Source organism: Physcomitrium patens, chromosome 19 (assembly GCF_059467195.1).
Source record: "Physcomitrium patens ecotype Gransden chromosome 19, ASM5946719v1, whole genome shotgun sequence".
Taxonomy (NCBI): Eukaryota; Viridiplantae; Streptophyta; class Bryopsida; order Funariales; family Funariaceae; genus Physcomitrium; species Physcomitrium patens.
The window spans coordinates 12,975,916-12,993,903 of NC_143428.1; the positions used below are offsets into that span (position 1 = coordinate 12,975,916).

General features: G+C 33.7%; 2 protein-coding genes across 3 annotated transcripts; both read right to left on the bottom strand.

Annotated features, from left to right (window-relative positions):
- Positions 1 to 10,720: 10,720 nt before the first annotated feature.
- Positions 10,721 to 12,176, bottom strand: LOC112295960 (uncharacterized). Its single transcript, XM_024548006.2, has 3 exons — positions 12,059 to 12,176; positions 11,710 to 11,846; positions 10,721 to 11,338 (listed from the first exon to the last, which is right to left on the bottom strand). Exons 1-3 carry the CDS (start codon positions 12,132 to 12,134, stop codon positions 11,060 to 11,062), a joined length of 492 nt encoding a protein of 163 aa, XP_024403774.1. The 5' UTR covers positions 12,135 to 12,176; the 3' UTR covers positions 10,721 to 11,059.
- Positions 12,177 to 13,108: 932 nt separating this feature from the next.
- LOC112295959 (ruBisCO large subunit-binding protein subunit alpha) lies at positions 13,109 to 17,428 on the bottom strand. Of its 2 annotated transcripts, none has more exons than XM_024548004.3 (9): positions 16,986 to 17,428; positions 16,442 to 16,658; positions 16,062 to 16,183; positions 15,531 to 15,738; positions 15,272 to 15,417; positions 14,749 to 15,055; positions 14,330 to 14,580; positions 13,773 to 13,973; positions 13,109 to 13,606 (listed from the first exon to the last, which is right to left on the bottom strand). In XM_024548004.3, the coding sequence occupies exons 1-9, from the start codon at positions 17,127 to 17,129 to the stop codon at positions 13,313 to 13,315; spliced, it is 1,890 nt and encodes a 629-aa protein (XP_024403772.1). In that variant the 5' UTR covers positions 17,130 to 17,428; the 3' UTR covers positions 13,109 to 13,312. The 2 variants fall into 2 exon arrangements, with proteins under 2 accessions (XP_024403772.1, XP_024403773.1); XM_024548005.3 differs by having other exon boundaries at positions 16,442 to 16,692; positions 16,986 to 17,417.
- Positions 17,429 to 17,988: the final 560 nt, after the last annotated feature.

Genomic DNA, 17,988 nt, shown 5'->3' on the forward strand with positions numbered 1-17,988 from the left:
AAAATCTTGGTCAGAATGTGTCCTACATTTACAATGTCGTTTAATATGAGATTGTTGAGATGCAAACGGAATGTGGAAGAATGCTGGAAGCATCCCTTTTGTGTCCGGAACAGAGCAATCTTTTGTAACACACGCCGCAATCAAATCCTAGTGTTTACAGGAGCAATTATGTATGTGCAAGACGGTGTTGACAACGTGCTCAGAACAGCGATTTTGGCGATAGACGACGAAAATGCATGCGGCACCGGCACTGGTGCGATCATCGAAGCAAAGCTGCACGATCTAGATGTTTGTTGACGCCACAGCTGGTCACTGGAAGCCTCGGAATTCGTTGTATCCGTGTGTTCTAGAACTGAACATCCGATTGAATATCTGACGTCGAGTGATCAGATTCATTTTCTGGAAGGATTGGAACCGCCTGTGTGCACTGAGTCGATGTGAAACATTCAACCTGCTTGCTTGAAGTACACTGCACTCCACGTCAATCTTTACCCAACAAGAGCCGTAAAATGACCTGGCAGTTGCATCTTGTCTGCTAGAAATGCATGGAAGGAGAGGCGCATCGATACAGGGAAAGAACCTTCGAGTTTCGTACAATGTGGCAACTGTTCGGCGCTTTCCAGGCAATCTCGAGAACGTTCCGCAGAGATGCACTTGGATGTTTTTAAATCACTACGATGAGATCGAAGACTGCTGTGAGAGATGAACCGTCGCTTAGAAGCTGCTGATGGAATTCATACCAAAGAGAGTCGATAATCGAGAAGCCACATTAGATTCTTTGCTCATGGCTTCCGAGATGCAACTTCGATCTCTCACACAATCTCGAACTTCATGCACATCTGCCAATTGGAGTTGAATCTAGAATTCCTTAGTCCTTCATAGCATTCGGCTGGTCGATCGAGTGTGGGTTGGCACGCTGTCTACAGTAGGAATTTCTTATTGAAATACTCGTAGACTAACATCGAAATTTCTAGTATATCTGATTGACTTTTCATATCTATTTATTAATTTATATATATATATATATATATATACATACACAGTATTATTGTTGAAAGGCAATGGTGCCTATCTATGTATTTGTGTGTGTGTGCATTCATCCATATCCAAAGTGCCATTCATGCAGTCATTCATCATGTAATTGTTCAAATCCCTATTATGTTTGTAGGGAGTGATCTAAGCTAAAATATAGGATTGTTAGGAGGTACAAGAAGATGTAGGATGTGACATCATCCTACATGGCTAAAAGATTGATTAGTGAACAAGTTCTCTTTTTGTTTGTAGGAGTAGCAATGAAGGGCAATACACAATGCCACTTTGTAACCTTAAAGACTTATGCTTTGCACTAATCCTAATTTTTATAACAAATTCTTCTATCAATATTTAAATGTTTGTTACATTGCTGTCATTTTCCAATCCCACAAGTATTTAATTTTAATTTTGTATTTCCAACAATCATATATAAATTAAAATACAACTAAAGTTCCTACTATTGATATAAAATAATATGCATTGCATACATGCCAAAACATATTAAGATCATTTTATAGTAGGATCCAATTTGCACAAGTCATACATAGTTATTATAGCTACCTTGTAATCTAAAGAAGTTATTATATTATTCAATAAATAATTTAAGAAAAAATATATTAATTAATATAGTTAATATTGTAAGGTATTAAATGTATTAAATTAAAAATACCTTATAATACTATAATAATTAACAAGATCTTTAAAAAAAGATAAAATTAAATAAATAAATATATATATATATATATATATATATATTTAATTATGAACACATTATAACATAAAATAACTCCAACTATATGTTGTCAAGGACATGAATTTTGAAGAAAGAAATCCTTAATATACTCTTGTATCATTCAAAAGAACTAGAAAGTCACTCAAAGATGATATGATATTAAACTAGAATGGCTATTGCCAAAGATAAGAAGATTAGAAAGTCTTGAAAGAAGATTAAAAATTAGAAAGGCATTGATAAGAGTGAAGAAGACTTCATTCTTGTCTCCATATATACTCTTAACTAGGAGCTACATGGCAATGTCCTATAGGACCTCCAAAACATGTTGACATTGTAAGATACATATCTTAACTTGTAAGATAAGTTTTCTATATGTATGCCACATAGTTAACTTATTCTATTATGGAATAAGTTAATCAACACATGATTAACTTGTTGATCAAGTTTTTAACCTATCAATCAACTATAAACACATATAAAGTCAAAGCAATGTCTATACAACTTCTACAAAGCTTTTCTACAAAATATTATGAAATAAATTTATTTTTGCATACTTCTATTTAATTATATAGGTAAACATTAGAATAAATATGTATGTCCATGACATTATCAACCCTTCTAGAGACAAGTTCTATAAAGAGCAGTCTTCATAGATTGAAAAAATCCAAGATGGAGCAAATAAAGTTTGCTATATATTCTGATCTTTGTTCTCTTTGAAAATAGTCGATAAGTCCTTTCAGCCATTAATAATTTCTCATACTAGGACAATTAGACTATCTTATTATTTGGTTGCTATTGAGGTCTTTGTAACTTCTTTCAAATAAAACATTTGGAATATCATTAGGCCTTGTTCCTACTTCTAATAAAATTATCAAATATTGGGAGTATCTTCCAACATCGTAATATATTGTATTTTTCCATTTATTCGAGGCATGACATGTTCTTCAAAATCTTCATCTTGATTATAGTGACTTGAAGATTGTTACAATTTCAATAACTCATTTAGTAAGTGAGCAAATGAAAGTTTTTGAATTGAATCTGCTGGTTGAAAGTTCTCTATCTCAATAACATTACAAATATACAAAAGCTACAAATAAAGATAGAAGATAGAATGCTATTTTTTTTGGATCTTATTTCTTTTGTAGTCAAGAATTGATATTCTTTATCTTGGTTTTGATGGATGTCATCAATAAAAAGCTTCAATTCTTTTTGCTGTATTTGCAAGATTCTTTGCTAGCTTTCATGTACATTTACTAATATCATATCTAGGCCAAAAAATAAGATATTTCAACCTATTTTGGTGCCACTTTGAATCTAAGACTTCTTCCATCTTGAACTCTTAATTATTATCTACTTCTATAAGAAGACATGACATTTGTCTTCTTTCCAAGATATTCATTGTTTTATATGCCTTAAAAAGTGTCATATAAAATATGGGATAGATCTTTATAGACTTTGCTAGATATAATTAATAAAAAATAAGATTGATTTATTCACAAATAAAAAAAGGTCCAAACCTATAATAGTCCGACTTGTGACAGAGATGAGTAGTCTTGATATTACGATGAAATAATCATACTTTGTCTTTTGCATTGAATTGTAGTTGTTCTTTACAATAGGCATTTGCATTAATCTTTTGTCATTCTTGAGTTCATTTTAACTGCGCCTTTATTATTACATGTAACTCTGACAAATAATTTACCAAATCTTTTGTCATAGGATTATTAACTTTTGAAAAGTTAAAAGTATCAAATTATGGACGATAACCATAATTGGCAAAAAAAGCTTTTTTTTGAGTAGAAGAGTGTATTTAATTATTGTATGCAAACTCTATCAATAGCAAAAAAATTGTCCAATCATCTTGATGATAATTGATGGTATACCTCAAATATTATTCCAAAACTTAATTTACTTGTTTTGTTTGCCTATTAATTTGAAGATGAAAAGTTGAAGAGAGTTTTACAATGACTCAAGAAACTATTTCAATATTGTCATATTTTAGAAAAAATGGTGTATTATAGATGAATTATAGTAAATAATGAAATGTGATTTGTGTAGCAAATAAATTATTTTTTTACAGCTATCAAACAAGCTCAAATTCAAAAGAATCCATTAGATAATTGTGGAGCTATGACCAATTTAATTTGGAGTAGTATTAAAATATTTTTTTGAGTGTAGTATCTAATTTTTGGATTCTATCAATGACTCAATATTATAACATTCTATCATCATCAAATTTACTATAACAATATTATTATTAATCTAATAACATTATTAATGCTTACTAGCAACTATAAAAATACTATTCTTAATTACAATTTTTGGCAAAAATATATTCTAAATTACCACATTTTATGATCTTTTAGAATCTTTTGTAAATTTCTAAAACCTTCAAGATACTTATAGAATCTTCCGTAATCTTTTAGAAAATTCCATAGGCTTCTAAAAGCCTCTATAGACTTCTAGAATCTTCTTTAGACTTCTAAAAACTTCCATAGAAAGTACCATAGACTTCTATAACCTCCATTATAGTACAAATAGGAGTCTTTGGAACCACTTTTGCTATCAATCTTATTCTTTGTCTTTAATCTTGATATATTTTTTTTATCTGATTCTTGTATCCTTAACAATTCCTTAAATAATTATGAGATCCATTCTTCGCTCTCTCTAAGACAACATCACCTTTGTTCTTCTTCATTTTCAAAAATCTTATAGCCAAATTACTTCTAAACTTGGTTATAGTAAAGCTACTATTTCTAAGCTAACTAAAAAGATCACTTTTAATAGAAAGAATCTTAAATTAGGTGGATCAAAGAAGCTCATTGTAGTAGATGAAAGGACAATCATTTGCTAAATCAACATTATTAAGGCTAAAAATACTTTTGAGATTGCTAAAAATCTTAACAATATTATCAATAAACTTGTATCAATTCAAACTATTTGAAATATTTTTAAGAAATAGATTATAAAAGTCATCATGAAGAAAAAAAAATACTATTATTTATCTACCATCGAAAACAATGCTTGGATTTTGCTTTGAAGTATAAGGAATAGACTGTGGAAGATTGAAAGAGGGTTATTTGGTCACATGAGATAAAAATCAACAAATTTGGATCAAATGGCAGAAAGTCGCTATAGAAACAGAAGGGTTAGTCTTCGCTTGACAAGAAGATCCAAGAAATAGTTAATCATGGGAATAGAAATATAATCATATAGGATTGTATGGAATGGAATGGAGTTGAGAGGATGGCAAAGATTGAAGAGAGGATGGATGCCAAGCAATTCATAGAAATTCTTAAAAAAAACGTGCTTTTTAGTATGAAAAAATCTGACATTTTTGAGAAGGAGTTGATTTTTCAACAAGATAACAATTCCAAGCATAATTCAAAACTAGCATAAAAGTAGTTTAATCATCATGGGATTAAAGTAATGGTTCGGCCTACTTAGTCTCCTAATCTTAATTCCAATGAACATCTTTGAAAGCACCTCAAATGCTACCTCAACACCTAAAAGATAAAACCAAAAAAAATTTTAAAATTATGGAAAAGAATAGCTATGGAATGGAATAATATTAAAGTAATTTTGAACCAAAAATTAATAGAAAGTATGTCTAGGAGGTTAGAAGCACTTCTTAAGGCCAAAAGAGGTCCTATAAAGTACTAATATGTAATTTAATAACATACTCAAAAAATTATTTTAATATTATTTGAAATTGGATTGATCATAGCTCCACAATTATCTGATGGATTTTTTTCAATCTTAGCTCATTTAGTAGCTATAAATGAATATTTTATTTGCTATAAAAAACATATATCATTATTTATTAAAATTTATTTATAATATACTATTCTTTCCAAAATATATCAATATTGAAATAATTTTTTGAATCATTGTATATTCATATTTAAAATCTTGAAAAGAATTTTTCAAAATCTTGATATAAATTGAGTCATCTTATGTAATAAAATATCCTTAGGCAATCCATCATAATGATAGATATTATCAAAAAAAATCTTAGCCATTTCTTTACATATGATAGATTTTGTATGTAATATAAAATATGCCATCTTGGTAAAATAATCTACCACCACAAATATAAAATCATACAAATTTGAGATTAGAAGATCTATGATAAAATCCATAGAAATAAAAAAAACCATAGTTGTTCTAGAATAGGTAATGACTAAAGAAGTCCATAAGATTGATGGCAAGGAGTTTTTGATTTGAATAAATATCACATGATTGTACAAAGTCTTTGACTGCCTTCCTTATATGAGGCCACCAAAAATCTCTTAATATTAGCTTCAAAGTCTTTTGTATTCAAATTATTTGGCTACTAAAAAGTCATAACAAGATTGAAGAACATGTTATTATGTCCCATCTTTTGAAATATATAATCATCTCTCAAAATAGAGTAGGTTGTTTTTGAACTCAAACTTAAAAATATCTTGAGATTTAGAAGAATTATTCTTAATATCATAGACAAGAGGATCAAAAGACATATTTGAGTGAATTTTCTTGATAAAGGTTGAATCAATAGTCAATGTTGATTTGATTGCTTGAAGATGAAAATACTTTGGCTTCAAAAGAATTATTCTTTATTGATCAAAAGATACATTTTTTTTTTTTATATATAAGGTAAGAACTTCTAGAAAAGGCGTCTGACAAACCTTGTTATTTTTTGGATTGATAGATAATCTTGAAATCAAATCTTGATAAAGATATATTCCAACAAGCTTGACAATAATTCAAAATACATGCCAACATAAAGTACTTGAGGTTCTTGTGATTTTTACATATGATAATTGAACTCAAGGTACCTTTTAGATAATGATGCCATTCTTGAAATGAATTTATGATTGCAAAGAGTTTTTTCTAATGGATTTTATAATTAATTTTGACTGCTGAAAATTTTCTAAAATAAAAAGCTACTTTATGGAGTTTTTTATCTGCTCTCATTTATGACAATATTAAATCCAAATCAAAGTCTGATGCATGTATTTCCATGAAAAATGCCTTAGAGAAGTCAACACAATATAAGATTGGTGTAAAAATAAACTCTTTTTTTAAAGCATCAAACGATGCTTTGACTTCTTTATTCCACTTAAGTTTGCCTTTACAAATAAAATGTGTAAGTGGAGTTGCAACTTGAAAAAAATTCTTAATGAAGATCCAATAGTAATTGAAAAAGTTCAAAAAGCATTGTACATCTCTTACTGTTCTTAGAATCTTCCAATCTATCATAATTTAGATCTTTTTTGGATCCATCATTAGTCCTTTATTGAAAATGATGTATCTTAGGAAGTCAACTTGAGTAGTGTGGAATACATACTTTTTTAACTTAGTATATAATCTTGCATCTTTAAATTTTTGTATCACATGACAAACATGAATTTCATGTTCTTTTATATTTTTAGAGTAGATTAAGTTGTTGTCCAAATAATAGATGATAAAATCATCAAGAAATTTTTAAAAGACATCATCTATTAGATGTTGAAAAGCAACTAGTGCATTTAAGAGTCTAAAAGCCATGAAATTATATTCAAAATGCCCATATCTAGTTCAAAATGTAATTTTCTATTCATCTCTTTTTTTAATGTATACAAGCTTATATATTCCTTGTAGATCTATTTTTATATAGATCTTTGCTTGATTGAGTTGATCAAAAATTCCTAAAATGAAAGGTAGAAGATACCTATTTTTTATTGTAATCTTGTTGAATCCTCAATAATCTATATACATTTGCAGAGATTCATTTTTTTCTTCATAAATTAGATAGGAGCTCTAGTTGGAGATTTAGAATGACGTATGAAGTTCTTAGCCAAATTCTCATCAATGTACTCTTTGAATGTAGCCAGCTAATTTTAAAATAAGTTATAGATTGGTCGAAATGATAGTTGAATTCTTTCTTGAAGATCAATGGAATAAACATAGAACAATGCTTTAGAAGAATATCTCCATTCTTTTTTTTTAAAAATGTCATAGAAATCTAGATACTAAGTTGGAATACTACTTGATATCTTATCACTATTAAAAATGGGCATGGTATATATATCAAAAAATGACCCTTCTTTTGTGGCATTCATGAAAGCTCTCGCATCTACCAATAAGGATTTGGATGTATCAGACTTATATATTTTTACTTGATTAGAAAAATTTTGATTTAAATTACCAAAAAATTAAGATTACAAAAAATCCAATCTATCTTAGGATTATATTTTTTTAATAAAGATAATCTTAAAATAATTAAATTACATAGAGATCATATTATATTTAATATTACTATGTTATTATGATCTTTAATTGTTACATCTAAAGGAACAATTTCATGCATAATATCTCTAAAAGATAGCAAACAACCATCTATGACTTCTCCATATATAAATTTAATTTTCTTGACTAATGATATTTCTTATTTTTTGACAAAATCTTTATTTATAAAATAGATTGAGGCTCTTGAATCTAACAAAGCTAAGACTTTGTGATTTTTTGGTCCTAAATAAAATTCTATTATAAAACAAAATAAAGGGTCTAAGAAGAAAATAAGATCTTTACTATGAGCTATGCAAGATTTTAGTTGCACAGTCTCTATTGTAGATAAAAAAACTCGTTTTTTGACATATTGTCTTGTTTGGCAACCATGCTTGTCATTTTGTGGTTGCTTTGTTTTTTTGGACAATGTTGAAAAGTGTGTTTAGTTTTTCTACAATATAAGCATAAATCCTCTTAGTATCATGAAGTCTTTTTTTTGCTCTGTGAGGAGTTTAAAACATACCTTATTAATTTGAATTGATTTTGGCCTTAATGAATAAATTTATGAAAACTTGAGAGCTATCGTCATTATTTGACTTATTCTTCTTCAGCCAAGTCTTTGTTTTTGACATCTTTCAAATAATCAATTGTCATATGTAATAGCTTGAGCAATAAATTATTTCAAAGATTGTGCCTTTAATATTGTCAATAATAAAAATTTCACATAATCCTTCAATTCATATCAAAATTGATTGATATTGGATTTTTTATTCCAATCCATGTCGCAAGCAAGGTTTTGGAATTCAGTAGCATATATGGTGGCTTATTGTGATCCTTACTCTAAAGATAAGAACTTGATCTCTACTACTCTTTCTTGATTACTTTTTCCAAATATGGTTGTAAAAACTTCTAGGAATAAATTCAAATCATAAAGGAGCTACAAATTCTTTTCTATTAAAGGTGTTAAGTAAGAGAGAGCACTCTAAATAGAAGTGCACCTATAAATCCAAATTAAGTAAATCCATCAAAGTATTGGAAGAGATGCAACTTTAGATAATGCTTGATTTATTACAAAAATCTTCAAAATTTTGATCTTATTCCATCAAACTCCTTAGGCATACTAATCCTTGATCCTATCATACTTGTAGAAGTAAAACTTATTAGATTTGGTTGTAAGCTTGATCTACTTACTTCCTTCAATTATACTTCTTGATGCAGACTCTAAACTTCTTCCATAGGCATGGGAATAATACCTCCATGATTTACATTGCAAATACATGAGATTTTTATTCTTAGAATATTGATAAGCTCATGAAGATTTGCAATAGTTGCAAATCTATGTTCACTTCCATTGAGAGTAGCATCCATAATCTTTCCTTCCATAGACAGCTCAAACAAATTCAAAAGTCAAATTAAAAGAGGGTAGTCTACAATCTCTAATATCAAATGAAAATTTCCACAAAGAGGGATAATCCACTCTTTTTAAGAAAAAAATCAGTGTTAGAAAATAAGATTATTTATTTAAAGGTGGATAGTCCATAACTTTCAAAATACAACAATAGAAATGGGATAATCCTCTCATTTTTATAACAAGACAGAAATTGGAAGTTATATATATTTAGAGCTTCTAAGAAGCTTTTCTAAAAAATAATATGAAATAAATTTACTTTTACCTACTTCTACTTAATCATATAGGTATATATTAGAATAAATATGTATGTCCATGACACATGTCCTTTGAAATAATATCCAATTCTAGCCTATATCATAGTAATGTCTCTAAAACAAATCATGTTTTTGATGTTGAACACCTATGAACTATCATTGTCAAATAAATATTTTTTTATGTACTTTTAGACTCCAACATTGCTTCTAAAAAGATAAAAATAATAATAATAATATCAACTAAAACATTGAAAATAAAATAAAATAAAAATAGTTTCATATTTTAATACAAACAAAACAAAGAAAAAAATAGTTGATTGAAGAATCATATTCACGATGCAACTAAAACAAATAATTAATTGAAAAATCTATTTTTAAAATGCTACCAAAAAGATTTTTTCTTTGAGAAAAAAAATGCTCAATATGCTAATAATACTAGACACATCTCTCTTTTATATATAAAAAATTTACTCTTGTACATAAAAAAAATAAATGAATAAAAATAAAACTGTCACAAATCCTTTTTAGTAAAATATGTATGTATTTATCTACATATTTATATATTAACCAGAAATTTTTATTGAATGTTTCAAAAGTATTCTTTGATTATTTATTGTGTGGTATTAATAAAACATATGCTTATAAAACTCTTGGCTACATTGTTTATTAAGTCATGTAACCCTAGACCCTAAACTGTAACTGCTAAAGTTTTCCTTTGATAGTAGGGATACACTAAGATTTCTGTTTAGCAAATGGTGTTAACTCATGTTTTGGATTTTGCTTTTTATCAAACATTGTATCCGATGTGTGTATGTTTGAGCGATGGTAAGATGGTCTCCATCAAAGCTTCACCTGGTTTCGACCTATGTCCTTACATCATGCAAGGCTTCATTTTCCTTAGTAGCTAAGATGAGCAGTTCCTGAAGAAATGAATGCTTCCAACCTTCGTAGCACAAGGGTGGGCTAAAATGAGAATGCGGATACAATACTGAAGGAAACGAAGTAGATGATGTCGACCCGACTCCACACAAATACAGGTATGGTTGATCCGTTTAAATCGATTTTGAGATAATATCCAGCCGAACACGTTTAGATTGAACAAAGCCAACAACTCGGCTCCCTTTCGTAATGAATAATCCTAAAATGGCCCGGTTTCCAAATTTCTATAATTCTTAATACCATTTTCAATGACATGCCTTCTACCTGTACGTGCCAGCATCATAATGTCATGCTTCTGTCTTCATCATATTCCCGATCAACAAGCCCATAGTTGCATTCAGAAGAATGCCTTTTTCTGGTCACAAACATTGACAAAAAAACGCAGTCCTGCTTGCACTATTTTACAGCCTGCTCGTCCCTGAAGAAGCTAGCACTAAACTAGTTGGTGACCTCTGCAGTAGCCTTCTCTGAATTTTTGGAGCTGCTAAGATGGCTAAAGCCAGGGTGGGGTTTTTGTTGGCTGAATGCAGGGTGGACGGGAGGGCCACCAGTTGGCTCTACGTGCACCCATTTGCGACCTGTCAAAGGATCTTTCGCAAACTTTACCTGCCCACCCGCAAGTGCAAACAAGGTATGGTCTCGGCCCATGCCTACAAAATCGCCCGGATGAAACCTAGTGCCTCGCTGCCGGACAATGATATTTCCCGGTATTACCTTCTGCAAGAACAGAGGAAAATTCAATATGAGTTGAAGTGTTCGAAGCTGTACACATCACATAAAAATTGGAGGAACGAGGCTCAAGGCGTGGCTATGTCGTAGACAAAACCGCGCAAAATCATTGCGAAATCAAAGAGCAACCTACCCTAAAAAAATTTAAATTCAGTCGTTGCATGAGTAAAATCAAAAATGCTAAATCAATCACGTGCCGAAAGAAAGACACATGACAATAATGTTCTAATTACATGTACAGCAAGAAAAATTGATTTTCTACGAGAGAGAGAGTTGAGGAGATAGCAAAATAAAAAGACGAAAAAAACTAACAAATTGTAGACCTACATATGGTTCAGACAGACGGCGGATCCTCTTACCTGTCCTCCATACTTCTTCACTCCAAGGTTTTTAGGTAAAGAATCGCGGCCATTCTGAGTCGAACCTCCGGCTTTCTTCGTAGCCCACCTTCTGAACAGCAAAGACGCAGCACCCACTCCTTCACCCCCTACCACCTCTGCCAAGTACAAACAAATTCACCGAATTTTCCAAAGCACGCATCCGAAATTAACGAAAAGAAAAACTCCCATACTAACCCCAAGGAGAGCTCTTTTTTCGCGTAATCGATCCACAGGAAAAATCAACTGCACTTGTCATTCTCTAGAACATAAACCTACGGTGTCTAACTCAAAAATCTCACAAAACCGAAAAGTAACAGCTGAAACATACCAGCGTTGTAGCTCGCGGGGCCGAGCGACGATGCAGCATCTACGAAGCGCTTAGCAAATTGTGCAACCCTGGCCATGATCGATCGATCGACTGGGCGCAGCAGACTGGAGACCTTGAAGAATTTGTACCCAATGAATTTTTTCGCAGGTAGACATTTAGGGTTTTAGCATCTTGCACTGTCTTGCTTCGAGAGTCCGGACACGAACGCCGTGGTTCATCCTTAGCCGACTTTTTTTATTCATCCATTTTCGGAGACCATTCCGTTTCAGAACTTGTTCACCTGTTCGGAATCTGCTCTTGAAGCTTTTGGACGTTTGGAATCTAGGTTTACTTATCCCACTATAATTTCCACTTGTCCTTCAGAATGTTTCAGTGTTCTTTGTGTGATCACTCCACAAATACATGATTTGAGGAGTTTGTTGTTAAATGAGCGATGCAGTTTGAACTTCCAGAGGGCTTTCTCTACTTGTATCAAAATGCATGGCTACTTCAATCAACGGGAAGCAAGTCGTTCTGTGTGTTTTTGTGAAGATCTCTCAACGCCATAAGATTCTGGTGTCTGATGTCTCAAGTTGTGCACATTTGTATTTCCATTGTGCAGTGGACAGTGATACCACGCTGAGCAACCGATGTCTGGGGAACAATATGAACGCCCCGGATGAGTTGATGCAAATTCATTGTAGAATGAAGCACAGGAGTAGCACTAGAAGAGACAAATAATTCCAGCATACTTTCAAAGTCTTCATGATGAAGCACAAGGGACACCAACACATTTCCCACTTGACTCTCTACAACAGCTTAAAATCTGGGGCTACTAGTGAGGACTTCAGGTAGAGATAAAGGCGCAAAATCAATGTGCTTCAAGGTTACATCTTATGCATGCGTTTGCAAAGCCTGTATTTAGTTTAAGCCTGCAAATTCCTGACACGAATTATCGAGGCAAAAGAATACTCTCACACAACATTCAAGAGCATGAACTATCGAACCCAGGACATTAAAAGACAGTGATCCTGAACTAGTTTCACACGCCACTGCAAACGCGAAGCTATCTGCAACCTATATTTTAGAGAATTACAAAGACATTTGATAAATTTGTATTCGTAGAGTTATAATCAAAGTTATCACTGCAATCTGAAATCTCGCAACCTATTATGGTGGTATACCTGAAGTTGCCGGACTGCCCACAGGAGGATAAAAATTGAGACTCCCAAGGCAAGCGCCAAATCTAAATGATATCTAGGTATCTTCAATCTCCTAATATCCGAGTTGAGGCATTCCAGGTAGTTCAGAGACGCCAGAGGGTTGCTTTACCTTATCAAACACAACGGCTTGGGTGCTTAGAACCATACCAGCAACGGAGGCAGCATTTTGTAAGGCACACCTGGTAACCTTTGCTGGGTCAATTACACCTGACTCTAGAAGGTTCTCGTATTTGTCTGACATTGCATTGTATCCAAAAGCCCACTCAAGATCTAATATCTTCTCGACCACTACATCGCCTTCCACCCCTGCGTTGCTTGCAATCAGCGATGCAGGTGCTAACAATGCCTGCAACCATTCCAAATGGGAAAAAGTACCCCTTCTCATCAGTACATAGTGCGTGTAAGCTACTGAAACCAATACCCATCTGATGTTAACTCAAATACATCCGAGATGTTATTTGATTGTAAGCAACGTGGCTAAATTAAAAAACCTTGGTAGTGAAACTCCTGACCTTTTGCACAATATCAGCTCCAAGCATCTCCTCAGGGTCTTGGAACGAGATTTTTATACTTGGCACGAAGGATGATAAATGAACAAGGGCCGCACCGCCACCAGGAACAATGCCTTCCGCGATGGCGGCAAAAGTTGCGTTCTTAGCATCCTCAATTCGTAGCTTCCGATCCACCAACTCTATCTCAGTTGCACCTCCAACCTGAGCAGCAAAACGTTCTCAGGTTAAAATTTTACCTCTTCCTGCAGTTGAAATTCAGAAATGATAGATGAAAAATCCCCTTTGAGCACCAAGATACATTTCAGAGTGAACAAAGATCTCCCAGTTTAATTTGGGCAAAAAGCCTGTAGTGAAAAATGAACGAATAGGATACTGCATCCAGATAGAATGCATCACATCATGCTTCCAAGTGACAGTACGATTGTGAAAGAATTGTTCAATAGCTAAATCATCTTTACCAGCTTCAGATCGTAAACAGTAATTACATGGTGATGTGGAAAAATGCCCGTGTTTCCATTATTATGTTATCAGAACAAGGGCATGGCTGCTGTAAATACCTTAATAACAGCAACACCGCCAGATAGTTTGGCAATGCGCTGAGAGAGCAACTGTGCTTCTCTAGAAGATGATGTCTCTGCCATTTCCTTCTTCAATTGAGCAACGCGGGCCTGAATTTCTTCTTTAGTTGCGTTATCAGAGATAATGATAGTTTTTTTATCAGAGATAGTAACTTTTCTGGCCACTCCTAACTGGTAGACGGAAGCGTCTTCCACAGACATCCCGAGATCCGAAGCTAAGAAGTCAGCACCTGAAGACAACTGAGCACAATGAAGACGACTGTAACAAAGACACATCGTATTCTCCACATCAAGACGTGTAAAACACACTTCGTTTTAAGATGTAGAGCTGGAACTGAGTTTCTACTTAGATTTAGACGAAAGACGAGCAGGTGATATTCAAATGAGTGATGAAAAACCTGTCAGAATTGCAATATCTTGAAGAAGCGCTTGTTTGCTGGGTCCATATCCATGAGCTTTGATTGCAGCCACTTTTACAATTCCTCGCAACTTATTCACTACCAATGTTGCTAGCGCTTCACCAGACACATCCTCCGCAATGATTAGAAGAGGAACATTCAACTGAGTGGTTTTCTCAATCATTGTTATGATCTCCTTGATGCTGGTAATAGGTGCATCTGTAACAAGAACCTTGCAGTTCTCAAACTCTACTAAAAGCTTCTCCTGATTGGTGACGAAATGAGGAGATAGGTAGCCCTTTTCAATCTACAAAAGGAGTGAAACTTACCAAGTCATCATCTTATCAGAGTACCTTGCAATTCATAGATTCTTGAGGCCCAGCAGATAAATATGCACCCCGGGTATAGTGGTGAACAAAATTTCATCCACTGGTAGAAATAGGTCAGTGAATCACAGAAGCAGCATGCGAAAGATTACGGTAGTAAGTTGCTGAAACAGTTCAAGCAATAATACCAGACTTACCTCCATGCCTTCCTCCACTTTGATTGTTGTCTCAAAAGAGGAAGAAGATTCGATTGACAAAACACCATCGGGCCCAACCTTCTCAATCGCATCGGCAATCATAGTCCCAACAAAATCGTCATTCCCAGCAGATATGGAGGCTACAGCTGTACAGAACATGTCAGAAGAATACTCTTATGTACTGATAGGACCAAACACCTGAAATATGAGCTAGTTATACTCACATGAACCTGACAAACGGATTCATTCATGATTCTACCTTTAATGTCATCACGGCCTTGCACCGGACGAGACTGCCTCTTGAGCTCCTCAATAAGAGCTGAAATCGTCTTGTCAATTCCTTTCTTAATAGCTATTGGATTGGCACCTGCACTGACATTCTGGAGCCCGAGTTTTATGAATTCCCTTGCAAGCACACAGGCAGTAGTGGTACCATCACCTGCAGAGTCATTTGTCTTGCTAGCAACCTGCAAACGTACAAAGAGTGAAGAAAATCTATGTCACTTACTTAATTTGAGTTCCACGAGTTATGACACAGCATTACTTCTAGTACTACGGACAGTTAAAAAACTCCAGTGTGGAGCATATGAAGGTTATAATAACAAAGTAAGAATTTCTGTTTAGACAAATTTGCAATTTACGTCATGGAACAAGCAGATCAAACAACTTAATGGGTAATCCTCCAAGTCAAACCGAATAAGCTTAATAAATGAAGAGGACATTAAGTAAATCATTTATGATTGACCCTGAGAAATTATGCAGGTTGAGAACAAGCTTGTATGTGCATTACCTCTCTGATAAGAGCTGCTCCCGCATTTTCTATTGAATTAGGAAGATCAATAGCACGTGCAATTGTGACACCATCATTTATCACCTTGGGTTCGCTAGGATCATCAAGAACCACATTACGTCCTGTACTCATATCAATCAAGCAACACCAAATTTTAAGTAGAAACACAGATGACCGCTTCATAACTTAAAGATCGTCACGCAGCGGGATGTTATCACTGTCCTGAGGAAAAGAAATAAAAGAAATAAAATAAAAAAAGAAAAAGAAAAAAGAAGAAGATTACGGCATCAACAAGTGCAACAAAAAACAGATAAAAACCTCCTAAATGTGAATTCTCATCATGCTGCCAAAAGACAATGAAAGAAGAGACCTAATATCACCTCGCGGCCCTAACGTAACACCTACAGCATCCGCCAGCTTGTCAATTCCTGCTTGAAGTGCTGATCGAGATTCTTGGTCGAAGAGAATTTCTTTAGCAGCAGATGTAACAACCAATTTACTATTGTTGCCCCTCCGATTCCCAAGATGGCTATGCCTAGGTACGGCAAATAGAGTGCAACGTTGCAAGTATGCAGTTATTCTCTGACTTTTCTTCAGCTGCATCCCCAGTATGTGGAAAAAATACAGAAAGCTACAAAGATAAGCACCACATCCGATATCAAATTGATAAACACTGCAAATACTCACACTAATGACTTCAATACCGGTATCTAGGTACATCCATCGACAAGAAAACGCGATTATCTGCTCTCGGATAAGACATGTTTGAACCAATATAAGGCGTGATTCCTTTCTGGGACAAGAACTAGGGCAAAATGTGCAAATTACACGTGAACTAAATTATTTCAGTATAATGAAATTTTCAAATAAGTTAAACTACAAAGGATAGAGATAAAAGATGGAAATTTTTTCAAGACCACAAACCTCAATTTGAGAGGCGGCGCATATCAGGGGGATAAGATTCAGCTCCCTCTTATCACACCCTGTCTTGTACCGCATACACCCCAAAACAAACGATGATGATTTTGCAGCCGCAACAGGCATGGGTTGCTGATAACATGCTGCCATTCGGAACCTCTCTTCGACAAGCTCCGATTGCAACCCACGAATTCCTCAACAATCACCTAAAAATCACTGTCGAACTACCAAGTCTGTAAGGGCGGAGTGCTGGCATTTGCTCAAAACATCATTTGTTGCCCATTCTCATTCAAATTAAACGCAGAAAATTGCTACAGAAAGACTAGTGGTGCATTAAAACGCTAATGTATGTGCCAATTATCAGAGCCTTGGACAAAGTCGCAAGAAATTCATGAACAGACAGAGATCAATCCGAAGTGCAACCGCAACGAACTTCTCACACTGCTGCGGAGCTTCTCTCGCGCAGGTTGTTCGAGACTTATACCTGTCTATATACCCGTCAGGGGTATCAAAGTTCATAAACAAGAGTATCAGCCTCGGAATGGAACTCCTCACACAGGGTATTAAGAAAACCAGATAGGGTATAAGTATGAGGTTCAAGCGGTCGTCTTCCCGCTCAAAGATGAAAGAGTGTTGAATCGTATTTCCTCACCGACAGAAACCCGTGGCATTGAGTAAAACATTTTTACTGATTTTGATTTTAATTTCTAGTTTTGCACAAGAGACATCTCTGGTGCTCTATTAAAAAAAAGAATATATATAGGAGAATGATAAAAAGATTCAGGATTTTACTAAATTTACCCACCCATTCTAATCATCATTAAGAAAAAAAATGACCTCTAGATTCATTTCTCTACTACTTAGATCTGAAACTAGTGAAAACCAATCACATTCATCATGATTTTCATATTCTTCATCATGGGTAGGTCAATTTAGTAAAAACCTCTATCTATTTTCCATACCTTATTGTGACCTAATTGTGACCTAATTTTTGTTAATGTAAATAATA

Coding starts and splice junctions, on each gene's coding strand:
- LOC112295960 (XM_024548006.2), bottom strand. CDS start 12,134: ATGGCCAGGGTTGCACAATTTGCTAAGCGCTTCGTAGATGCTGCATCG. Junction 11,847..12,058: donor CCCCGCGAGCTACAACGCTG/GTATGTTTCAGC, acceptor TGTACTTGGCAG/AGGTGGTAGGGGGTGAAGGA. Junction 11,339..11,709: donor TGAAGAAGTATGGAGGACAG/GTAAGAGGATCC, acceptor CTGTTCTTGCAG/AAGGTAATACCGGGAAATAT.
- LOC112295959 (XM_024548004.3), bottom strand. CDS start 17,129: ATGGCAGCATGTTATCAGCAACCCATGCCTGTTGCGGCTGCAAAATCA. Junction 16,659..16,985: donor GCGCCGCCTCTCAAATTGAG/GTTTGTGGTCTT, acceptor CTGGGGATGCAG/CTGAAGAAAAGTCAGAGAAT. Junction 15,739..16,061: donor GAGCAGCTCTTATCAGAGAG/GTAATGCACATA, acceptor GTACGTTTGCAG/GTTGCTAGCAAGACAAATGA.